The 26,815-nt window shown below is 32.9% G+C and overlaps 1 protein-coding gene across 12 annotated transcripts; it reads left to right on the top strand.

The window, feature by feature from the left end:
- Nucleotides 1-769: 769 nt before the first annotated feature.
- On the top strand, nucleotides 770-24,845 carry LOC148598210 (uncharacterized). 12 transcript variants are annotated; one of them, XR_015918670.1, is made up of 11 exons: nucleotides 772-1,643; nucleotides 5,330-5,396; nucleotides 7,980-8,033; nucleotides 8,401-8,715; nucleotides 9,127-9,671; nucleotides 10,078-10,146; nucleotides 16,197-16,280; nucleotides 17,374-17,487; nucleotides 21,644-21,684; nucleotides 22,980-23,137; nucleotides 24,438-24,845. XR_015918670.1 is itself a non-coding variant. In XM_088561932.1 (11 exons), the coding sequence occupies exons 3-11, from the start codon at nucleotides 5,348-5,350 to the stop codon at nucleotides 24,502-24,504; spliced, it is 1,338 nt and encodes a 445-aa protein (XP_088418058.1). In that variant the 5' UTR covers nucleotides 1,508-1,643; nucleotides 4,029-4,226; nucleotides 5,330-5,347; the 3' UTR covers nucleotides 24,505-24,845. The 12 variants fall into 12 exon arrangements, 11 of the variants coding, with proteins under 11 accessions (XP_088418055.1, XP_088418053.1, XP_088418056.1 ...); XM_088561932.1 differs by lacking the exon at nucleotides 22,980-23,137 and adding an exon at nucleotides 4,029-4,226 and having other exon boundaries at nucleotides 1,508-1,643; XM_088561922.1 differs by lacking the exon at nucleotides 22,980-23,137 and having other exon boundaries at nucleotides 5,336-5,396.
- The last annotated feature ends 1,970 nt before the right edge of the window (nucleotides 24,846-26,815 follow it).

The raw sequence follows: 26,815 nt of genomic DNA, 5'->3' as shown, positions 1-26,815 counted from the left end.
AGCTAATGGGTAAAATCTAGAAATTAACTATCGAGAATGGAGAAATCTATTAATCCCCAATAGCATTGGAGGAGAATCTGTTTCTCCCATAAAATCTGTAAACAAACACAGAAATGTCGGACAACTCTCACAAAAAATAATCACTGCCCGGTGGTTTAAAAGTCATGTGCAATTTTAATTACGGCTTCAAATGGGAGAGATAATATTGATATATATTGGGTAAGAAATAGACAATATAGAACGTAAAGTTTGATTCTCTTTCTTTTCTATAAAATGCACTATCAAATAAATTGAAGGTATCCACAATGAAGAAATCGTCTTGTCCTGCTATGTATTTGAATTCTATGAACATTTGTACAAAGGTTTTTCATCATATGTAGATGAAGGGTAATAAGAAAGTTAACGATTTGATGTGCATGAAGCCAGACATTTAATGCTTGATACCCTAAAGAGATAATCAGAGATCAACTTTAGAAGTAGTGTATGAATCAGTGAGCTCATTTAATTCCTCAGTAACTACATTTGTACCAGATGTAATAAGTATACTAAAATTTAAGAGAAAATATAGATTCAAGGTATCGTTTAGGTAGTGATACCAATTTAGTAGTATAACAAGAATATCAATTTTTTGGAGTGGAAGACACTTTCCACAAAGAAAATAAATCGACTTTTTGATAGACAATACGTAACTCTAAACCTTAAGATAAGAGTCTCTTATCGTTAATTCAACAATTGATTGTAACCATACCCTTTTATAAAAACGAATTAGTGCGTGTCGATTTAAATTTGTATATGTTGGCCACCATTCATTTGTGTGAATACCTTTGCAGTTAAAATGTTCAACAATGCAAAAAAACTACTGTAGGACTAATTGATATGGAAATTTCAACCAATGTTATATAATAATACATAAGGAAGGAAAAATCTGTCAATTTCAGTACAGGTTCTTTCGTTTTAAAAAAAACATGGCGTCTAACTCCGACGAATTTTTCAAACTTTATAAAGGATGTACACTCATTGGATCTCAGGTTTTAAGGAATTATATCAATGTGAAGATTGTACCAAATTATGAAAGCTTTCTCAGATTTGTAAACGAAAAGAAACATGACATTTACCACAAATGCTTAGATTGTAAAAAATGTTGTTTTTGTGTTTTCTGTGAGTCAACGAAAACAACAAGTAAGAACACTGATAAACGAGTTTTCGATGCGATTTACAAAGAGATTAAAGATAGAAAAGTAGTTTGCGTAAACCACCAAAGATATGAGCAATCTAGCGAGAGAAATAATAATAAAGAATTGCCGAAAGTTTCCTGTATATGCAGGTTTATTCCCATTAGTGATTTGACAATTGATGATGTAGATATTACGACGTTATGTATGTTGATTGCTATAGAAAACATGACCAACGAAGACGTACAATGTATAAAAGAGCTGAGAAACAAGTTATCACACCATGCAAGCCCAGAAATGAATTTAGAGTACGAAAAGATGTGGAAAAGTTTATCGTCATCAGTAAATTCATTAGCGATGTCAATTAATGTATACTACAAAGAGGCAGTCGAAGCCCATTTGTCCGATATAAAAGCTCAAGTAATAAACGAAGAAGAGAAAACGAAATATTTCGAGGACCTTAAAAAATACGTAAGTTTATTTATTCAGGGTATGCAAGCGACCTCATGTTGACCAGCTGGGGAGAATGTAAAGCCCACAATTTTTTTTTTTATTTTTCTCCATGATTTTGTCGTTTTATCTACTTCTTCAACGGCTAAATATTTGCCATATCACGCCATGGACTATGTGAAATGAACTAGTGATATAAAATATTCCCCATTGAGATTGGTTGTTGTGGTATTGTGTGACATTTTCTATAAAACCTGATTGGTCGGAGTTTATCTTGTGTGACTTTTCTATTTGTATTCCCGACATTTTTGATAACGTCCTGGACGAACGATCGAAGTAATTTTCGCCATCCACAGATGCCAAATGTTAACAGGCGAAAATATTCCAAAGGAATCCTAAAGAAACAGACTCGTTAAAGTTAAATATCGCTAAATAACGCGAGAATTTTTTTGTGCGATATTCAACTTTTATGAAACCAAAAATTCCATTATAAGAGAGTTGCATACGTGTATATTTCGCTACCACAAGGTTCTTTAGTTTCTAATCCGAACATTCCTATTTAGGGACCATGATAGTAAGATCAGTAAGTTGATATGAAAGGCACAACCAATTTGCATATTGTCTCACAGCATGATCATGCAATTAATAGCACTCTGGGTAAAATATTAAACGATTGATCATTGCCATGTCGTTCGCAAACTATTACTACAACGGTATGTAAAGGGACTTCTCCGCAATTTTGTTTATATTAAGTTGAGGCCAAGTGAGTGAAGCTCAGGCTGTGTGGCAAACAGGTTTAAAGAACATTTTTGCCCAAGCGTATAAGTGGGCAAGTGTACGGATACCAATTTCAGTTTATAAATATAAGTTTCTGTTGAAATGATACAGAAAAAGACTAAAAATTAAACATATAACTAGAATGGATATGATGAATTGTCAAGGAGACAAACCCACCGGAGTGAAACATGTCAGCTCAAGGCCATCCATAGGGATTCAAAGAACGAGGAAACTCTCACAACAAACGGCAGACTGCAGCTGTCCCTAACACATCATTATTCACAGGTACAGCGAAATAGTCGCCCATATATTTTCCAACAACATAAAAGTAAATTGAAAATGACAACGAAATAATATCAATACACACAGAGCCCATAAATTCCAAAAGATACAACGGGGTTTAGGTACTTACTGGTGTAATCAAAACCTTTTAAGTCTGGCCACTATGGAAAAAATATTACAATAAAACTCACTTAAACATCAGTTCAAAACGATCTGATTGTATATTCAATAAATGCACAAACAAAGGACTGCTAGCAAATAATGTAATTGCCAACCAACGTCAACGCTTTAAAAAAGGACATGAACTCTGTTACGAATAACATTCAAAGGTAAAAGGCACCAGACACGTGTCAGCAGCTGCAGGAAGCCCACACCAGGCGGTGACCACAGAGCTAAGGACTAACATGATTAGCTCGTGGGTTCCCGAAGAACTCCAAGAAGACACAACTGTTAACAGAGCATATTTAAATCTTAACTGTACTGACAATTAAAATCTTACCAACACACAGTACACCAATCAAAGTAGGGAATTTACTGTTACCAGTGTCTCGCCTGAATATAGCTGAAATATAACTGCGCTGCTCGGGCGTTAAACCAAGGCAATCAAGCAATCTGTTACCAGTGAAATGGATCATGATGACTGAACTTTAATGCACAATATGACTTTTGATATAAACATGTCTTACATGTGTACTATGTTTTGAATTTGAAAATGTCAAAGACTGATTCTTTCAGACAGGGTATAAATCTTCACATTTTTTTAATCTGAAAGTATCAAATCTGTACAATGTACATGTATGAAACATTTCATTGAACTTAGGAAGAAACAAGGTGCAGTCGACTGATGGACAGCTCTTTGTATAGACTGTAAATGAGCACCATTGGGTAGAAAAAAGTTTATTGGCTTTTTCAGACATGCATTATGTTCATAAGGTATTGATGATTCCAAATACAGTGGTCATTTCATTTCGTATAGGGGCAGCTACTACTGCATTAGCTACAGGAATCGAAGATAATTTGATTCAAACTTAAGGTCGATGGTCATCAAACTGTTATACTAGGTACATGAGGACTTCAGTAGATACACAATTAAACATGCACAATATCAAATTAAGATTTCAATCTGATGTTTCTTGTTGACTATAGTGGGTTATAATACCTACATTAAAATGTACAATTCATATTCATAACAGTTGAGCAATCTTCTTGAAGGCATTCGTTATACTTCTTTTGGCGTTTTCAATTCCATTTGTCTGGAATTATAATCCCCAATTCAGATTGCACAAATGTTTTTTTTTATGTTATTAACCTGCTGGGCTCCCCCAGGTTATCTTTACTTCATTACAGTTTTTTCAATGGTTAGAAATCAGTTTTGGCATCTGCCGGGCTCCCCAAGATATCTAGTCCACAGCTATTAACGTCAGTAGGTGTGTCTGCCGGGCTCCCCCAGGTACTAAGATAAAGTTGTAGGCGTGTCTGCCGGGCTCCCCCGCACACTAAGATAAAAGATGTAGGCGTGCCTGCTGGGATCCCCAAGATATTAAGGTAAGGTTAAAGGTATGTCTGTCGGGTTCCCCCCAGACACTAAGATTTAAGATGTAGGCGTGCCTGCTGCGCTCCCCCAGGTACTAAGATAAGGTTGTAGGTGTGTCTGCCGGGCTCCCCCAGACACTAAGATTAAGGATGTAGGCGTGCTTGCTGGGCTCCCCTTCAGGTACTAAGATAAGGTTGTAGGTGGCGTCTGCCGGGCTCCCCCGGACACTAAGATTTATGATGTAGGCGTGCCTGCCGGGCTCCCCCAGGTACTAAGATTAGACAAAATGTATACAGTATCTGCTGGGCTCCCCCAGATACAATGTGCTTTTGTTTTCTTTCATTTTTGAGTTCACATGTATTTTCATTTTTTACATCTTTCATGTATCTGCTGAGCTATCCCAAATACTATTTTCTGAAATAAGTTTGTTTTCTACGAGTAGCCCACAGATTGCCAAATTATGTTTTTTGTTCTGTATTATTGAATATTGTGTTTATGTAAATATTTTGTATTGATGTTTTACTTAGTTATTGTAATAGATTTATTAACTTAATGCGTTTGCGTTTGCAAAAATGTTAAAGGTTTTGACTGCATACGCTCACCAGCTTGTTAACTTGTACGATACAGATGTACATTAAGACAATATGTATGTACACATGTATTTACTACATGTAGTGTTTTAAATTCCATGAAACTTACACAGAGGTGTTGTTGCCACAAGCTAAAATGATAGAAAAGATGTGACAGAAGTTTGATATGTGTTGAACTTGCATAAATGGGCACCTTAGGAAGTGTTCCTCTGCTGAGTATGATTTGGTTTTTCAGTATGATATAATGCATACAAATGTACAGAATAATTAAATGATTTTTCATGGTTAAGAGTGCATTTGGGAAGGTGTGTATCATGTTCTTGAGAGTATCTTAAACAGATATTAAATAAGTGTCTTTAAAGCTGACAAAGCGTTCTTTAGTGAAATTATATTTTCAGATCATTGGATTTTTTACATTGTATTTCTGATGTTTCCATTTTGCCTGATTCTTACAAAAATGAACTAAACGGGTATAATTAAAATTGTTATAAATGTGACGAAACTCAACTATATAATTCATTAAGTTTCAGCAACAAGAAGAAATGAAAGCAGGATTGGACGACTTGAAGAGTAAGATGAAAAGATTAGTAGGTAATTGCTTATAAAATACAAATTATATCATTAGCATTTAAAAAATATATATTTTTTACTAAATGATATGATTTGTAAAACATAATGGTCCTGTAAAGAATTCTCATACATGTAAAGATTAGCTGATATGGATAGGATCTTGTACAATTTTAACAAATTGTAACAAATAGGCTTCTGGAACAGGGTTATGTTGCTACAAGATTGAAGTCATCACCACAGAAGTTTTATGGTCGTCATCATGAACTCGTGGATCGTTATGGTGTATCCATCTGCACCATGAAAACTGATTTATTCAACGGGTCATGGTCTTCCTTTCCTCGTTTGTCTACCCCGGACTTGACTTTTTATGAGAAACTCGACGGGTGTTTCTAGAAAAGCAGAGGACGCTTACCCTACCTGTGCACCTGGTCCATGCTCCCAGTTTTTAGTGGAGTCCGAGTTGCTCACTTGCTTTTGTTACTTTGTATGTATGATTTTAGTTACTTTATGTTCTTTGTTGTGTATGTCTGTTTTCCATGTCTGGTCTTTGTCCCTGGATTACATTCTTTGGATTACCGCTATAACCTTGGTTCCCTTGATTACTCTTGATAAGTTTACTCCCAAACATTAGTTAAGTATTATTCACCAGCTAAGAATCATGCAAAATATGTAATGCATAGTTGGAAAGCTTAAATAGTTTTATTATACGACCGCAAATTGCTTTTGCGGTCGTACAATAAATTGTTTTGCGGTTAAGTAACGGTATCACGCTGTCGTCGTCAGTAGACACTTTCATATCTACTCAATATGAAATTATACGACAAGATGCAAATCAACAACAGGAAGTCTGGGATTAATTTTAGGGGTTATGACCTGAACTATTTAGAAATTATTATTTCCATGATGTGCAGTCAATAACTTGAGTATCAATTTATGTATGTAGATCACCAGTAGGTGCCATACCACAAAGGGAAGAATGTAATTGAATTTTGGTTGGTTATGACTTTTGACTGTTAAGGAACTAGAGGCTAAGAAGGGACCAAGAACAATCATTTTCTTGATATTATGTTGACAATAACTTGACCTCAAGTGAATGGATCTCTTTTATATTGGAGAAGAAGGGGCCATACTACCCAATGAAGGCTTAGATAGATTTTTGGGGTTATGACATGAACTGTTTTGGAGTGTAAGTGTTCGTACGAATCAGGCAAAATGTGGAAAAATCAGAAATACACATGTCAAATCCCCACTGATCTGACAATATTATATCACTCATATAATACCAAAAATAATTTCTCTATTTGAAAAGACCATTATTTTATCTCTGCATCACTGGCTTTGCTCAGAAATGTTAGAAAAATGAGGCTTTCTCCCCATGAATTTTTTAGTGCATTTCGATGAAATTATAACGCAATGGTCCAGCATGATATGGAAAATTAGCTCTATTTTCCTTGGTTCTGATTGTGCATATAGTAAAATTACACTATCAAAATTATAGGGTTTTCCACCCACTGCCTGATTCTTACTGAGACTGACACTTAATTATATTATTATATTTGTCTTTGAGATAAGGTAAAAATACTGGAATCACACAACACTTAAATTGTCTTATTCTTAGGCGTTACTCTGTATTCTTGCATACTAACTGCCAATCTATCTTTTGTAAATATGGTTCATTAAACTGTAAGTGAATTACACTATTTATAATTATTTTTTTTTATTATTCTGTGAGAAATTAAATGATTTTTTCCAATTTATACAACTAGCGGAGTAACTAACGATTTTTGTAACAGGTTTCTCAGCTTCTATTGGAGGGAAACCTTAGATGTTTGGTATATTGATATTGCATAGTGACTTGTATCGTGTCTCGCCATTTCTAGATCTTCACTCCTCTACTTTCTGGTTATCGATTGACTTTGTCATTTCCAGGCTGTACATAATGGCAATTTTCTCTATATATTTTCCTGCTTCTATATGAAAGAATGCTTAAATATTTGATATATTGCTTTGGCATGATTACTTATACCATTTCTCCAGTAATTAGGTTCCTCGTTCATCTCCTTCCTATGTAACGATCGCCTCAGTGTCTCTCTTTCCGGGTTGGGTGGGGGTATTCTTTGAACGACAAAGCATGCAATCACTTGTTTAATTTATAGTTATGGAAATCGGGTCAGATTCAGTGTATACATTTAATCACAATCAAAACTCTGAACTCTATCAAGCTTGAGTGTTGTGTCTGTATTTGCCCCAAATGTTCATGGTTGACAGCTGATTTCATATCAAGCTCCGCCATGCGTAGCATTTTATTTTTGGTATTTTGTTTTAAATGTTATAGTAAACAAAAAAAGCATGTGGCTTTTCATATACCCCTGTTCATGGTAGATATTAATTATAAAGAATGTACTATACAAAATTCAAAAAATAAGGATGATATCTCTGTAAATGACATCGAAACACACTTGAAACTATTTAAATTTATATTATGTATATTATCTCCTAAGAGCAGACAGATGGGCATAAATGATAATACATTTCATCCGTGCAGTCCCACAAAACAAAAAAAGCAAAGACGTATTCTCACCAAACATGTTTTAATTTGAACAGAGTTTATAGTAGAGAGAGAACATCTAAGAGCCAAATGCAAATGCCACAACATTTGTAAGTACATTCATACGAAAAGATTATTGATATAGATGCTTCATCTTTTTTACATTTTCGAAAATTAAATTTATCTATTTTACAGGGTTTGTATTACTAACTGTTCCATAAACATTTTGTATTTGACCTTTGGCATTTTGAGGGTAGCACTAATTGCTTGAGATTTTCTTTCAGTTAATCAAATCTCTTTATGAATGTCACAGAGCCTACATTTATATAATGAAACCAATTCTGACCGCTTAGTATTTTGTAATTAATAAACCTCATGCATACAAACAAATTTAAAACATAAATTCTTCAAGTGATATTGTGTGAATAGAAAATGTTTGTTTCAATGAATGCTACGTTTCAAACTTTACATTGATAGCGGAAGGAGAAGCCGATGAAATGGAACTAGTAGCAGAAATAGGAAACCTCCCACCTAGCTGGAATACGTCAACGATCAGCGAAAATCTTAATCAACTCGCAGAAAATGGCGATTTAAAAAATGATGATTTCCAGATTTGTGACTCAATGGCAAAATGCATAATACTTCATTTGAAAGCATCTGTAAAAGTATTTGAAAACCAACATAATCTTGAAACAGCATTCAGGAAGCTGCTTGATAGAATCGTTCATGCGGGTGATATTGATACTTTGGTTCCCGAGACAATCAGTATAAATATACGGAGTGAGAATAAAGGTATCATTTAAATGGTTGAAATTACTTGCTCACTTACATGTTTGCAATACTAAGAATGAAAAATTCAAAATCGTTAAAATCTTATGGTATTAAATAGAGTAGAATATCTTTTCTTCAAATTTCAGTTGTTTTCATAGCAGAACGTTTTGCCAGTAAGTGTCAATTAAATGTTATACGTTTGAATAATACTTGTGCAATTTCCATCTGATCTGAAAAAGAATAGGTTTATGCCAATGTCTTTGTATGTAGACATACCTGCAATTTTCAGACATGCAATGCATTTTCTAAAGCACAGGTTGGCTGCATATGCATGTATGTATTTTCTTGAACAGAATTTAATTGGCAAAACTTTACTAAGAGTTTTTGCGATAGCATATTCATGTCTGATTCAATGTAATTGATTTATTATAGATCTTTACGAAGCGGATAGTCCAGAACATAGCAATACCGAAGATATCGAACATGAAGAACTTTACTATTCTCCTCCAAAATTCTCACTTGATGAAATAGGTTTTCTCACATATGTTGTTTTGGATATTTTTCCTAAAATTTTGCGTGAATGGATTTTCAATTACATAAACGAAACCCGGTTTTGGGAATGTCATAAACAGCTATCACCGTCAGTACAATCGACAGAAATACTCGAGATACTCAATGAACTTGATTTAGAACAATTATTTGAATACTATCAGCTATTCACTTTGCCAAAAGAAGACTTGGTATCAGAACACTCAATGGACGAAAACAACATGTTAGGTGATATAAATAGAATGTTATCTATGAAAAAAAGGGTTTTCCACAGGAGTAGCGCCTTTGTGGATGACAAAGAAATGAACTTGCATTTTACGGATATTTGTGAGATCGTTGCGCGGTTTGACAAAATACTGTTAAAAAAGAAAACGGAGACCTTCACTTTCGAAATGCAGTGCATGTTGGCCTATTGTTTCAATTTAGTTGTAAGTATAACCTGAGAGCATGTAACTTATCTTATCATCTGAAAAAAAAACCAATAAGTGCGATCCGATGTAAAATTGTATTCAAGACCTGGGGAAAAAGTAAAAATGAAGTTTATATCAATATAAATTATCACACTTTCATGTGAAAATGGGGCTAATATGTCTAGTTCTCTATTTATTTTTATCCGGAACACAGATTAGCATTTAATTCCGGTACATCAATATAATGCATAGTTTTCAGAATCATCTGTCTTTTTTTTCTTTTACAACGTGAATGTTTTAATGTAGAAATAATTAATCCTCATACGTTTAGCATTTTATTTATAAGTTGTCGCTAAAACAATGTAACATTACCTAGAATGATATTGAAAATGAATGAAGTGTATTTTTACTTTTATACATTCAGGAATATGATCTTGAAAAAGAAGATGAGGATAGTGAAGACGGAGAAATAGGAGACATTGCATGTAGTGTGGTAGGCACCTTATTGTATATTAAATAAAAACTTAGTGGACTGTATGTAAACAGTCCGCCCATTGTCATCTCAAATCGCGTACAGACATTGTCATCAAAGCTGAGGACAAAGGTGGAGCTGTAGGTGCCTGGGATTCTTAATGCTATGTCTCTGCTCTGGGGGGATTTTCAACTTTCAGATTCCAAATTTTCAAAAAAAGCTCCAGGATGATAAGACAGAAGACAATCGGCAAATAATAACGGAATTCATTTCAACATTAAAATATAATCAGGATCTCCAAAAAGAAGCCCTCAGTATGGTTGTAACTCAACCCAGAATATACGCTTTATGTGCTTCCCAAGATATATAAAGACCAATTGTCTCAGCCAGAAGCTGTCCTACTGAATACATTTCAAGTTTTCTTCACATTTCCATGCCCATCTTGTACAATCTACCTACATATATCAAAGACACTACTCATGACCTCAATATTCTAGATTTTTTTAGCCTAAGAGTTCAGATTTCAAACTTTCCACTATGGATGTGACAGCCCAGTATACAAGCATCCCATATAATGATGGTATTATTGGTTTGATGCATTTCCTTGATAGAAGACCAATCCTCATGTCAAAACTAAGCCTTCTTAAGGCTTGCCAAACTTGTCTTCAAACTCATTGCCAATCATTTCGATGGCAAGCAATATAGCCAGTCAAGTGGGGTGGCAGTGGGAGCTTAAATGGGAACCAGCTTTGCTTAGTTTTGTTGGCTACTTGGAGGAAAAAATGTTCTCTGTGTACATAGGCCCCGTACCAAATCTTTACAAAAGATACATAGACGATGCCTTTGGGGTTTCCTCCGATAAAGAACATGATTTGATATCTTTCATGAATTTTGTCACCCATGAGAGCCTTTCGTTCCTTGACATTAATTGTGAAATCCAACATTGTAAAATTTCAACTTCAGTCATCTCATAGATGCACATTATTACTTAAATTTTTTAGTCCTGTCATCCTCAGTCATTCAAAAATGCCATTCCCAAATCACAATTTCTGAGACTACGGCGTGTTTGCAGCGAAAACTAAGATTTCAGGGCTTAATGTGACACGACGAATTTTTTTTTGGTTTTTTGTTTTTTGTTTTTTGGGGTTTTTTTTTTTGGCAAGAGAGGCTGTCCGAACAAAGCTCTGGATCAAGCGATTACATCAGTTTCCAGAGTTAAGAGATTTCAGCCTATTGATAAGGGGGTACAACACCTTGTTATGCGTTCTTTCAAGACTGCCACTAAACTTCCCCCTGCCAGTAACAAAGGCACACGGCACTGTAAGCGACTTCACTGTTCGAGATACCCTTTTACTTGGGAAACTGACGAGGTAATGGGGCCAGCAAACGTCTTTAAGTTAAAAGATGGTTTCATCTGTACCTCATAAAACGTCGTTTACGCTGTGGATTGCAAACGCTGTAAAATTGTCTACGCGCGCGAGACCTATCTAACGTTGGGTGATCGTTTTGTAGAGCACAAGGCGTCACCAACGGAAAGGATTGTCCAGTCGATGAACATTTTCGGAAGGCGGTGTTGATGGCATGAAAGTAACTGTTCTTTTGAAAAAAAAATGTTAAGGCAAAAAGCAACGAATTTCAGGATTAGCATATCACCAGCTTTACTGGGACTGTCCACCTCATTGAAATGAATGTCAAAATCCGAATTATTTAATCACCATAACCCAGTTTTCAATGACTTTTTACTCGAACGTGACGCATTTTCATATAGTGCTGCGGACAGGTATCAAAAAGTGCTTTCGTTTAAATATGTGAAAATTTGCAACTTCAAATTCATTTTTTCAAAGCTCTTGTTGCAGATCGACTCGAGAACGTTGTGTTAATTTTATTTGTTATTCAGTAAAGAATACTTAGATATACATTGTAATATTCTACAGTGTCTTATTATCTTTTAATCGTTTAAAATGCACTAAAACGCAACCAATTTTACGGGCATTTTTGTTCGGTGATTAAATAGTCAACTTTTGTCGGAAAAAGTTCTTTATTACATTTTTGAAATTCTATACATATGATGTTTACATGTTACTTGTTTTCGATACCTTCGATTTCACTTCAATCACTTATCAAAGTGTATTGGGGTCGATTGATCTTTGACCACTCCTCTAATTAATGCAAAAAAGCAGAAAACTTCAGTTAGAAAAGAATGATATTCAACTACAATTATTTAACTTTCCATTAACATATGATATAGCCGTATACCTTCTAGGCCCATTAAAGTTCGAAAAATCCTTAGCCGTCCGCAGTACTAATAATGATCAATATCAACTTTGAAGGGCACCTTGCCTCAGTGGTATTGGTAGGCAGTCGTCAGTTTTCTCCATAATACTTGTTGCCCCAGACGAAGGCCATAAGGCCTAAAATTTGGGCCCATATTTTTTTATCATTTCTTTACGTTTTATTTACATTTTATTTGTATGTAGTTCTTTTTTCCTTTTAAGCGTAGCTATTTTTCACTTATTTATTATTGCTAATCTTGTATGTAAAAAGACTTCGGTAATGAAAACTTTATGATAACCCTGAAAATTAAAATGAACTTTTACGCTTGAACAAATTTTGACAATTTTGACACTTTTATGTCATATTTGAACGTGAAAACATTTGACTATTTTAATTCCGCATGTTTATAATATCATTATTTTCTCTATTGAGCATCTCACTTATCCATGCAATGTAAAATTTATTTTGCCATATCCTTTTTTTTTGCGCGTTTTACATTTATAATAAATTTCTCGATGAGCGAGAAATTTTCTCAAACTGTCGGTAGAATTTCAATAATGTAGGACAAATTTGATGAGATCTATCCGTGGCAAAATGTTGTGAAAATCTGATGACCCATTTCGAGATATTGACCTTTTTGGACGTGGTTTTGCTTTTTTCAAATTGTGTTACTTCTCAGAAACTACGAGACAATAAAAGTTGAGGTGTTGGTTCTGCACAGAATAACCGTTTGATTTTTGATGACCCATTTGGAGCTTTGCCTTTTTTGGACACATTTTTTGCTTTGTTATATTACATTCAAAAATCTTCATCTTCTCAGAAACTACTAGACTTCAACAAAATATGGTATGATTCTTCGTTATGGTATCTTGCACAATCAAGAGAACCAAGATTCTAGAGAAATTCAAAAGAATGTAATCCAGAGAAAAAGACCAGACATGAAAAACAGACACACATAACAAACAGCATGAAATAACAAAAGTAAATGAGCAAGTCGGACTCCACTAAAAACTGCGAGTTTCATAAAATTGATGAAAATTGCTAAAAATTATCACATATAGTTTGCAAAAACTACGTCAATATTTTTCTGCATGTCACTATTTACTCTAAAATTACAGCCTCGTGTAATCCTTAATGCTTACTTTGAATCACACTTAGATCATTAACACTTTATTTTCATATTTTTATAATCAAAATTGACTTTATAACAGCCTGTATTTGTAAACGTAAACACAGCGCCCTCACAAAACGCAAAACTTTTACAAGTTGTGACCACAATACGTTTGTACGACAATTTCTTATTTGAAAGTAGAATGATTTTCCTAAAAAAAATGATACAAAATTTAGCCGTTTTATATTTCGGTTTATTAAACTTCTTTGTTTGAAGACTTTTTAACCCTATATGATACCTTGAATTAATCAGTTGTCATGGTCAAGATGGTTACACCGTAACGGTCCACGACTTCATAATGATAACTGTAAACTTCTGTAGTGATGACTTCAATCTTTTAGCAACATAACCCTGTTCCAGAAGCCTAATTGTAAGATGCTTTGCGCGATACAAAAAGTCTACGTAGTTACGGCAAGCTCTGGCAAAACGTATAACGAGTTGTTATATGAAACTCCATACGCAGGTGCTGAAAGGATGTTGCCACAGATGAAATGAAAGTTGACAATATGGAATAAAACGTCATCGTGTTTGTCGTAAAGTTTGGTCAATAGTTTTCTGTTACAATCGATCTCTAAGTGTAGGTCAAGATACGATACGGACTTCACAGTGTCTGTAGTATCCTTTATCTGAAGTTATTTGAGGTAAATGCGACATATCAAATCCTTGAATCTAGGATTGTTTAACAATAACACATCATCTATATAACAGAAACTGAAAAGGAATTCTTCTTTTGGATAAGATCAGCTATAAAGTCAGCATCATAAGAGCGAAGGCATAGGTCAGCAAGTAGAGGAGCACAATTTTTCCCATTGGAATACCAAGCGTTTGTTGAAAAAAAATACGTCCAACACACACAAAATTTCAGTACTTTAAAAACGTCTTCTTCAGTATATTTTGGAAAATGATTTGGACTAAGTTTTTACAAAGGATGAGGAATCTCTATCAAAACCTTTATATTTGTATCTAGGTGTACCGTCTTTTTGGGGTAACAACGATGTATAATGTTTTTGAGTCGGGTTTTTAACCTGTAATGGTACATAGAAGTACAAATAGTTGAATAATCACTGATTTTAATGCTATTGTATTCTGATTATGATCTTGAAATAAGGGTTTCATGAAGATCTTTCTAATTTTATAGGATCCGCATTGAATTAATACCACTACGGAATTAACAAGTGTCGTAGTAGGACTGGAGACCCTCATTGACAGCTGTGAGTATAGAAGGTGAAAGTTTTGAAGGAGGTTTAGCTGTACATTGTGCAGATCCAGCTGTGTAGCGTTGTATGTGTTTTTTAGGAATCCAGTACATAGATGGTAGATCACAATCATCGTCTTTTGTAGAGAGATAAAACAGGTTAACACAGATTTATGGTGTTCCACTTTCTTTTCTTTGGAAAGTGTGGTAGCAGTATAGGTCTTTTTTTCTGCTATTGTTTTCTACGTTTATCTCTGATAATATACATTGGATGTAATATGCTTTGTAGACAAAAGCAATTTTGTTTTGGGCTTTGTCTACTGGCACTACAACATATGTTTGAATTTTTGATCCGTGAAAAAAAGGTGCCGATGTTTCTAATAAAATTACATAGGGTCAAACAGTATTTTTTCGAATAAAGCGTCAAAAGCTTTATTTGTTTACCAAATTTGGACATGGGTTATTGTCCATTTTTTATGCTTTTTTATTATATTACTTTCAAAACTTTTCTCCTCAGAATATTCGTGACATAACTCAATGAAAGTTAAAATGATTGTTTTTGATGATATCCTACTTTAATTTTTTCCGTGAACAAACATGGCCACTATTACTGAAAAAGGAACAAAGTCAGACAGCATTTTCGCTTATAATTCAAAGCGCTTTCTTTGCCAAATGCTGACATAAAACAAAAGTGTATAACATGAGATCTATCCGTGGTCAACTTTTGTTTGGAAATCTGAATTCATTGAAAATTTGTATGATGGTTCCTTCGAGTATTCTGCACAAACTGACGCTTAGAATTTTTGATCCGTGAAAAAACAACATGACCGATGTTTCTAATAATATAAAGGTACTTTAAAATGAAATGCACATGATTTCAGAAATGAAGCCGTGGGTTCACATATTGAATAAGTATAGTCATGTACATATACCATGTAGCAACGCAGATTGCGACTAATGAAGCATTAAAAAATAATTGAATGTGAACTATGTGGTTTCATGAAATAGTCTGAACCTCAATCATCCATACATCCAGAGGTATAATATCCCTTTCAGTACAGCAACAATCCATTCTACACCCAAATGATAAACGTCACACAATTTTCTACATCAGAAATGACAAACGTCACATAATTTTCTGGGTTTTTTATAAATATAGGATAAAAGGGTGATATTCTTTCTCAAAACAAGTCATGCTGATATTGGTGTCTCGAGGTTTAAGAAGATGTGAAAATTTATTCTTTATATATTTTTACCATTTTCAAATATATGCTACGGGAACAGTTTACAATATATGCGGTTTTTTTTCTAAAATGAAGTTTCATACAAAGTGTCTTTAAATTCTAAATTGGGATTTCCGTCTTTTAGCCTGTCCGTCTGTGTCGAATATTGTTAAACATAAATAACTGTTAGTATTTTGTCATTTTTCAGGCTAAAAAGAAGACGAAATTAACCATTGATAGACGGCCAGTTTCAACGATTAGCTCTACAGACAGTGGTCTTGGATCAGAGAAGGTTTGTTCTATAAACCTTTGTTTCGGAAAGTTGTTTGTTAATACAGGCCCAAATGTTTCGAAAAATAAGAGACTGTATTCCATATCTAGATTAGATAGGTTTCAGATTTATTCCGTGTTCGATTTAGGCAGGTTTCACTTTTTTACCTGTATTTGTACAATATCAAGCTAATATGTATTTTTCTGGTCAACGAATAATGGCATGCGAGTATCGATTTTGATTTTCAATATAATTGGCGATGTAGAATATGAATGGTTAATCTGATAAAAGGACCTTTTTTGGGATTTTTGATTGTTGAAAAAACATGGCCGCTGTTTCAGAACATACCAGTCGAAAAACAGTGTTTTGCAAATAACTCAAAAACCGTTGAGTTTAGCAACATTCCGATGGAAAATAATATTGTTCACCATCAGAAGACAGGCCTTTCAAAATGATTTGTTGAAATCAATTGCAATAAAATCTGATTAAAGTTGGCATAATGTTTTTTGGTTTCCTCCACAAACTGATCATTTAAAATTTTTCATCAGTCAATAACCATGACAGTCGTTACTGAAAATAGAACACGGGGTCAAAATGCTTTTTTCCCCGACTATAGAAAAGTAATCAAGAGAACCATGGTATTCCATGATTTTAGAAATCAAAAGAATGTAATCCAGGGACAAAGACCAGACATAAAAAACAGACATACACAACAAAGAACATAAAGTAACTAAAATAATACATACAAAATAACACAAGTAAATGAGCAACTCTGTCTCCACGAAAAACTAGGAGCATTGACCAGGTGCACCGGTAGGGTAAGCATCCTCTGCTTTTCTAGAATAATGAAAATAAAAGCTATCCATAAGATGAACATCATATTCTCAGTTGACTGGCAGTATTGAAATTGTTTTAGGTGGCCATTTTCAAAATGGCTGCCATTCAACGACCATTTGCACAAATTGCTCAGATTTCCCCATTCGATATTTGTTGTAAGATTAATCATTGGACGTTATTTTTATAAAGACACGTCAAATTAATTTTTTTTAATTATAATTACTGCAAAGTATATATACCGATATTGTGTTTTGATATTGGTTTTCTTCTCTATCAGATTAGCCGTGACAAAAGGCATAAACAGAAGAAGCAGATTGCAATAACAGACACATTGACGAGGACGAATTTTTTCAAGCCAATTCAGGAGTCTTCTACAAGTTATCGCTTAAAAGTAAATACAGTGTATGACCTAACTCTATTCAATCTTTGTCTGTCTTCTTAGGAAATTACATATGAAGAAACTATATATATATATACCCCTACCCCATCGAAAAATCGCTTAAATTGACATTTTTTTCATTATCATAACCCGCTAAGTATCAATAAAGCAGTATAAAATGGCTTATTGTGTATTGTCTATTTATTAGTATAACAATTGATGATTTGTGCCGATTTTCATAGTCAGAATTTATCCAGATTTCCCATAAAAAGTCATTTAAATTGGACTATTTAAGTCATTGCTCAACCAAATCGTCTCAAAATTGGTTTCATTCAGTACATAATTTATGATAATTATTGTTATGATAATAATACCCTACCCCTAGAAGCTTTTGTATGTTTTAATACAAGTTTACAGTATCTAAGCTTACAGATTAGCCTAAGTAATAAATATTTGAACTTTTTTCTAGTCCGATAGAGGGGGAAATTGGCACCCTACTCCGCAAAAAAATACCTCAACATGGAAGAAAATATTAAATTTTAGCATAGAATCTCTGTTGATAAGACATGTTGGAAACTATTGTTTTAATTATCGATGTATTCAATTTATTTACTCATTTTAAGAGCTTATTGTTTTGAATTCAATGTAACAATAATGATTGTTTCACAAAAAAAGAAATTTTTCGGAATTTTATATTTTCTTCCTTTTCACCTGTTATATAGGCATTTTCCCCAAATAAATTAAAATATCTTAGCTTTTTAATGAACCGAAGTTATACTTTATTAAACCTATTTACATGATTTATGGACATTTACTCGACAGAATGGTATCCTTGCCCCACTACAATCTGTACCAATATGAAAGAAAATGAACGTTTATAGCATACATAAACTGTGCATAATTCAAATGTACCCCTTGTGCATTTATACATGTACGATGAAGAAACCACTTTCCCCAGGACAGAAGCTATAGTCTCTGATTTCTGATTACCGTGATTATAAAATAACAAAAAGAGGAATTTTCAGGATATCAATATTTCAAGATATCTGACTTTATAACTGACCTGATCCCAAAGAAATAATATCGTTTAGCTAGATCCTTTAATCTCACTTTCCGCTATATAGATGACGAATTGTCTTTAAACAATCCTAATTTTGGGGATTTGATACGTCGCATCTACCCCCCAAAGAACTTGAGATAAAGGATACTACAGACACAGCTGTGAAGTCAGCCTCATATCATGACCTACACTTAGAAATCGATGGTATAGGAAAACTATGGTCCAAACTTTACGACAAACGTGATGACTTTTTATTCAGAATTGTCAACTTTCCTTTCATCTGTGGCCACATCCTTTCAGCACCTGCGTATGGAGTATCACAACTCATGCGTTATGCCAGACTTTGCCGAAACTAGTCATACTTTTTGTATCCTCTAGAATTCTAACAAATAGGCTTCTGAAACACGGTTATGTTGCTACAAGATTGAAGTCATCACTACAGAGGTTTTAGGTCATCATCATGAACTCGTGAATCGTTATGGTGTATGATTGCATGTGCGACCAATTATAATGATATCCTGTTCGGTTCAAGTTTTTTACATGTGATGAATGATTTACATACATATGTGTCGCATAGGTGAAGAAATACAACGGCTACTCCATTATAACAATGATTTGTCATGGAAAAGTATATTTTGTTTATTCAGAATCAAAAAAAAATGTTCTGTGAATAACTACAATGATTACGATCTCTATGTTGTTGTTTAAAACATCAGTGAAATTATCTTTTCTGAAATTCGGTTGTAAGAACGGTTTTTGTATTTAAATTAAATAAGTTTTCTATCAACCGAAAATGTTTTTTTTTTTTTTTTTTTTTTTACTAAAATGGGTGATGATCTGTTATTCAGACCTCTTTTGATATTTTGTCGTCTTTTGAGATATTACAACAAAGTAATTAGGCATCTATGCTAGACAATATGATTGTATAATATATATATATATATAGAGAGAGAGAGAGAGGGAGAGAGAGAGAGTATATATCGGTATGATGTGAGTGAGAATTTTGAATGATACTGTATCCAGTTTTCTATGAAAATCGCCACAAGTTATCAAAAGGACCCAAAAGTATCAATTGTGAAACTCTAGGGGTTTTGACATTTAAAATTACGTTAATTTAAGGAGGTAGACCTAGGTTAAGGGCATAATTCTTGAAATTTCACAAAAGCCTCACCAGCTTCCATTTGAAACAGAATGAAATCAATCAAAGTTACTTTGGTCACTACATGAGAATGATATAAATGATGAATACAAACGTTGTGTCCTTTACCTTAGTTTTACCTCCTTAAGCGATTTTTCAGATGGGGGTAATATATATATATTTTCCAAAACACCCTAAATGGTACCGCAGTTTTTTTTAATTTGTTTTTGTTTTGTTTTGTTTTGTTTTGTTTTTGTTTTGTGTATCTCTTGTACCATTGGAAAGTGAGATATCCGGTTGTCTGGTGATATCTTTATATTTCAGTTTACTTCTTTTTGAAAAAAGGAGAAGTTAGAAGGAAAAAAATAGAAAAATAGATTTTTGCCACAACCAGATATAAAAAGTGACCTAAAAAATACAAATATTCTTCATCTTAATTTCTGGCGACAAAATGATTCATAAATGTGACGTATATGGGTACCTGAAAATCATATTTTGGTTAATGAGTTTGAGTGTACGAGGTTGTCTCCGCCCACGTACTTAATCTTTGTCTATCAGTGTATGTACTCATGATACTGCAATCTTTGTCTATCAGTGTATGTACTCGTGATACTGCAATCTTTGTCTATCAATTACATATACTACAAAATAAATTAAGTAAAAAATCTTAATTTGATTTTTTTACTATGAAACTTATTTGTGTATTTCAAAACATTTTATACAGATACGATTCATTTAATTTTAAGTTATATTAGTCTTACGTTATATATATACTATAACCGATTCGGGGGATTAAATGACGGCTTACTGAGTATTCCCTAGATAACTATATTTTTATGGCATTATGTTCGCTCCAAATAGAAGTTGAGCCTAGATCAGATCAGTAAACAATTTCAAGACATTATATAAATGGATATATCTTTGAGACACATTTTTGACTCTTTATAATTTTATTTAGAATCAACAAATGAAAATGTAAAATAGTACCAACCAAGTAGTATAGATTTAGCTGTAAAACACAGTTTTTGGTCCTTTTTTATGAAAAACAAGATTCGCCATTCATCGTCCTTAATGAAGATAAAATAAAATAAACATGACATCAAAACAATTGGCTAATGATGCTGTATGCATATTCGTTAGATTTATTAACTTTTTCTCTTTTAGTCAATTCATACGTTCCTTTTTCTCATGCATAAATATGTATAACCAATGTGTGTACTTATTGTACATGTACTACTGTTTGAATTTCAAAATTGGTCGATTTCTTATTATTAATATTGATTAAAGGGGGAAACACAAAATGTTTAGTATTTTCTAATCGTTATATGCATTTCACGATGATGAATAATAACTTTAATTTAGTAATGGTGACAATGCATTGTAGTGAAGCGACGAAGATTAAACTGCATATTTTCATTTGCTAGAGTAATAACATCGTTTTGTTTTCCATTCTACACGGTTAGCTTTTGTCAGCCATACACCGCGTTAGTGGATTGATTATAACCACTTTACTCCTTGCTTCGTTGTTGTTATAATATCTAATTCGTAATGTGGTTTTAAGGAGGCAGACCTAGGGTAAGGGACACAACTTTTAAAAATCATTCAAACGTTTGTTTTCAGCATTTTACATCAATCTTATTTAAGCATCTAATTAACTTGGATTAATTTTATTCTGCTTCAAACAAAAGCTTGAGAGGCTTTGGTGAAATTGAATATAATACAAACATATCACTGATTTCATGAGTCATGTCTCATACCCTAGGTCTACCTCTTTAAATCACGAAATATCTCTTGCGTCATTTAAGAAACATTTACTCGTTTACTTTTCTTACTTTGTATGTATTTTTTTGGTTATTTAATGTTCTTTGTTGTGGATGTCTGTTTTCCGTGTCTGGTCTTTGTCCTGGGATAACAATCTTTTGATTACCGCCAGAATCATGGTTCCCTTGGTTTCTTTTCTTATATTTCAGGCTGTTAAAGATGCTTCATATGTTCAGCATGAATTAACAAGGTATTACATGTATTATAGTATACACCAAAGCCCAGTTTTGTCTAATATAGAGATCAAGATATTTATTCTTCTGATCAAGGAAGTAACTTGACTTTTTGTCTGTATGAATTAAAAATTCCTATCAACGAACATGGAAGTAGCCGTTAAGTGTAAGGTTTTATTGTAAGAATCGGGCAAACTGGGAAAAAATCAGAAACATATATGTCAAAATCTTACAGATCTGACAATAAAATATCACTCAAGGATGCTTTTTTCTATTTGAAAAGACCATTATATGATCTCTGCATCACTGGATTTGCTCAGTAATTTTTTAATAGAATTTTAGATAAATGACTTTTCGACAGAGTTATCTGCCCTTGAAATTTTCATTTTCAGTGCATTTCAATGAAATTATAACTCATTTAGCCGACATGATATGGAAAATTCTGTCTGTTTCCTTGATTCTGATGGTGCAAATAACATTCAAAATAGTGGTATTTTTACATACTATGTCCCGCCCACTGCCTGATTCTTACAGAGACTGATATTTAAGTAATTAAGATAGTGTTTATTTAGTATTTTTACCGATGAAACATAACACATCTTTAAGAGAAATATTATCAAGAATGCTATTATGCCTCTGTTATTTTGACATTAGATATACTTTTTATAAGGACTTAGGTATCCACTTTGTATATGAACTTGACCTACAACACTTGAGTAATAATAATGTTCGCAATTAGGACATTTTTCTTTTATGTTGCGTTAGGAGAACAGACTTTGGAATCGGCTTGTATAAGAATAAGATATAGATTTTTATCTGCTCGTCTTCCTTCATCACCGGAGGTTCAGATAATTTCTAATCATGTAATACCATGTAAGGAGGTTGACCCAGGGTAAGGGACACAACTCTTACAAATTATTGGAACGTTTGTATTCAGCATTTTGCATCAATTTCATTAAAGCATTTAATTAACTTGGACTTATTTTATTCTGTTTCAAATGAAAGCTTGATAGGCTTTGGTGAAATTGACTATGATACAAACGTATCACTGATTTCAAGTGTTATGTCTCTTATCCTAGGTCTACCTCCTTAAGGACGTTCATGTAAAATTAAGACAGACCCTATGTTATGGGTGAAACCGGGTATATTTTTTATTTCATATAGTACAAAAGTACAACTTTTTTAATCGGCTATGGGTGGATCACAAAATGATTTTATATTTCCCTAAGAAAGCAGCCAAATTTTGCACAAGATGAGAGTTTTATCTCCCTTTTTCAATTCTATGTAATTTATTTCTCTTTAACCTTTGCAGATAATCAAAATCCGACACCCAACTTAAAGAAAAGATGCATATGCGATATGTAATTAATGAAAACAAACTTTGTCATAGGCAACCCACTCTCTGTTCTTTTCATGGACACCCTCTTAAATGCTTGTTATAGTTGGCATAATGGGTTTCATTGACTAAAGGTACATACTGTTCATCCTCATGAACATTTATCATAAACATAATGATATGTGTATCTTTAATTGAAATGGTTGAGTTTTGCATCTTGGGGTATATATTAAAGTTTACAATTAAAGTCCTAGGAAATATACGTATGTATGTACATGTACGTGTTTGTACACTGAACACAACTCGACGATTTTCATGAAAAAAAATACCAGACCAGAAATCAGCTAATGCATCACTATTATGATTGATATGAAAATATGCGACCTTATTAGCCATTATGTGACTCAGTGTGGGCACACATTTATGTCAGTAGATTATATTAATGTAGCTATCCAAGTATGATTGTGAGAGAAGTGTAACCAAAGTGCTTTTAGCATTGGGTTTTTTTTTATTTTTGTGAAAATTGTAGCATGAACAAAACCTCAAGGATTGCATGATGTAAAATAACACAATAATTATTTAGAACTGCTTTTCTAATATGTTTAAAATGAATTTCAATCAATACTACTAATTTCAGAAATACAAACTGTAATAGTTAAATATTATCCAACTTCACACATATGTACACATTCTGTTCAGTTCCATCTGTTTACAATTTTGAAATCTGTCCAAAAGTTAATTTGCAATTATATTCAAAAGTATTTCAACAGAGTATTATCCTACTCTGTAATTATACTCAAATAGAACAATTTCAGCTGAAAAAAATGTTCTTGATCAATTTAAGATTTTCAAAACTAGACAGTTTTCATCAATTTGAATTTTCCGCAAATATTACTCGGTTAAAATAACTGCTCCTCACTTCCTGTTTATTATTCAAAAATATTAATGATAGGATGAGGTTTATTACTGATTAATGTCTTAAAATGAAACATGCTTAGCACACTTAATACTTCTTGACATTACTGCAAAAACTAAATTCCATAAATGCACATTTATTAACATCTTTCAAGGATAAAAAGGGGTTCCTCAAATCTTCAATTCATTCAAATTTTAATTTTATTTACAGAAATAATATGATATTATTGAACTGAATAATTACCAGAAATATGTTTACAGATTATAAAAGATGTTCTGAATGATATAAGAGGAAAATTATTTGGACTATATTTTTGTATAGAGTTCAGATATAGTAGGGGAGTTCTATGCATGAACCGGTGGCATAAGATACTTTGATCTTAAAGGTTCAAAACCCAAAAAATGTTTATATGCTGAGAGATCAAACGCTACACATATGTTTACAACAATAAAAATATACATATGAATGCGTGAGAGGAACAAGTTACCTTTTCTGGTTTCCCAATTTTGTAATTTCAGGGCGATTGAAACAGAAGATAACGGCAATGAATACATTTCTGAAGAAAACTACGTTACACATGTTTGAGACTTTGATCACAGGGAAGGTACTCTTACTAGTTTTTTTAAAGATTTGTATAGATGTATTTGTACATCTTCGTATTTCGTTGTTGATGTCTTCGTTTGCTTTGTTTCTAATGTTTTCTTTTTTATGTTGTTTTATTTTGTTTCAATTTTTAATAGTTTTGTTTTGTTTGTGAATTTTTTTTTCTAATGTCGTTGGAGAACTGGTATCGATGACGAAAATGGACGAATGATGGTAATGAATCAACACCTATAACACTTGATGATTAAATTTCTAATGTATTTTGGCCCTTAATCAGCCTTCTCTTTTTTTATCTAAAATAAAAGAAGCATAATACATTTCTATATGTGTGTTATTTCTGATTACATTAACTCAAACGTTTATTCCGAAAGCACATTAACGTGGTGTAAAAAACTCGCTTTGTGTCAACCACTAAAGAAATAGAATGTCAAATCAATATATATCTTTATCCAAACTCACACTTCTAATTATCATTCATACGTCTAAATGACCTTAAGTTTAGCACAAATGATTGAAAAGAGAACAACATCTTACATCCTTACATGTATATGTGTGAGTATATACGTAGTTGCATGAGTATATGTGTGAGTATTTATATGAGTATATTTGTGAGTATATGTGTGAGTATTTGTATGAGTATATGTGTGTTGTTTTTGTTTATTTTGGAAGGATTGGGTTTCCATTTTGCTGTTTCCTTTTTTGGTTTGGTTTTGGTTGTATTTAGTTTCATTTCAGTGCTTATTATATATTTTTATTATACTTATGTCAATTTGCAGTATGAGTCCCTTGTTACAACAGAAATAAAGAAACTAAATATAAATTACACAAATATACAAACTAAGGACCAATTTAAACCTACAAAAAATCCCATCTTATGTGAAATTCCTCCAATGCGGGGCTTAGAATCACGGTACATCATAAGTCATACAAAAAGGAAACAACCTATGTCAAGCCAAAAAAAAGACCCTATGACTGAATTATTAATAATACAGAAGTACGCTTTCTTTAACGATTTGACAACAATATCATAATCAAATCTCTTACAAATGAGCCTATTTAACGGTTTAGTCAACTTATTTGGTGAGTTTCGAGCTTTCCGTGCTTTGTGTATAATTTTACCGAAAAACAAAGAGTGAGAAATACCCGCACATATTAATCCTTTACAAATACATCTGCATTTAAGAGTTCCTTGAGAAGATTGAAAAGTTTTGTTAATGTTTTTACGAGCTTGAGATATCAAAAACCTTGATGTAGTAATATCTCGATTATAAAGATTATTTTCATTATAATCCGAAACATTGTTACAAATACGAGCTAATCGAACCAATTGTGATATGCAAACACCATACGTATGATATTGACAAGTGCTTAATTCAAAGACAGTTCTTCAGGATATATATCTTTAGTACAAATATTGAAGTTATCCTTGTTAAGAGCCAAAAATATTGTCCTAATCTCTATATAAAGGTATTATTAATTTTTTCTACCAAATGTTGTTTGGAAAGGTCTTTATTTATTCTAGCCATAAATTGTGATTCGTAACAGTACAGAAAGAGGTCTGCAATAATAATGGTACACATTTGGTCCCCATGGAAATTCCACTAACTTAACAATAAACTGTTTTGCCAAAGCGTACGAAAATGTTGTCTGACAGGAAATCAAAGTGCTGTAAGCATTTCAAAAATAGTCCAGTTAACGTAGTTTTTCTATTTTTCGTTACTAAAAATGATATAAGAGAATTTGAACGGATATATTGTATTCACATCCCGATTTATTAAATGACCATTTGATAAGATATGCGAATTTTTATTTTATGATATTATATTATGTAGCAGTGTAGAGTATTAAGTTTAAAAATCAAAACTTTGAACATATTCGAAAGATCCCACATGGGCATGTAAATCATCAAGCACTTCAAGCGAGTTTTTTACAATTCAAAAATAATTAATTCAACTATTTTCACAAGCTTTGTAACAAAAAATAACCAAAAAAAAAGATTTTTTTATGGCACTGGATGCACTAGTAAGTAAAATTGCTCTTTGCAGTTGAAGAGCAATGATTTGAAAAGGAAATGAATCTATATCTAAAAGGTGATTTGTTAAGTTTGGGAAGCCAGTACATCGTAGGAACTTCCATGCACTAGGATCAGCTCATAAAGAGGTAGCGATGAGTTTGTAATTGTTCACAATTACACTCTTTGAAAATTTAGTTAGTTGGAATGTTGATGAATTCGTGATTTCTTTTGTAAATTTCAATATAAAATTTATGACAAATAATATCATTTGCAGCTTTA

The sequence above is a fragment of the Perna viridis genome, chromosome 14 (assembly GCF_037379345.1).
Source record: "Perna viridis isolate PV_CMFRI_1.1 ecotype Kerala chromosome 14, ASM3737934v1, whole genome shotgun sequence".
In the NCBI taxonomy this organism is placed as follows: domain Eukaryota; kingdom Metazoa; phylum Mollusca; class Bivalvia; order Mytilida; family Mytilidae; genus Perna; species Perna viridis.
Note: the sequence above shows the minus strand (reverse complement) of the source record. Positions and strands in the feature narration are given on the sequence as shown.

What these genes read in the sequence shown, in the direction of transcription:
- LOC148598210 (XM_088561921.1), top strand. Translation starts at nt 966, where the DNA reads ATGGCGTCTAACTCCGACGAATTTTTCAAACTTTATAAAGGATGTACA. An exon ending in TATACGGAGTGAGAATAAAG is followed by an intron (nt 8,716 to 9,126) that starts GTATCATTTAAA and finishes GATTTATTATAG; the next exon opens with ATCTTTACGAAGCGGATAGT. An exon ending in GTTCAGCATGAATTAACAAG is followed by an intron (nt 21,685 to 24,437) that starts GTATTACATGTA and finishes TTGTAATTTCAG; the next exon opens with GGCGATTGAAACAGAAGATA.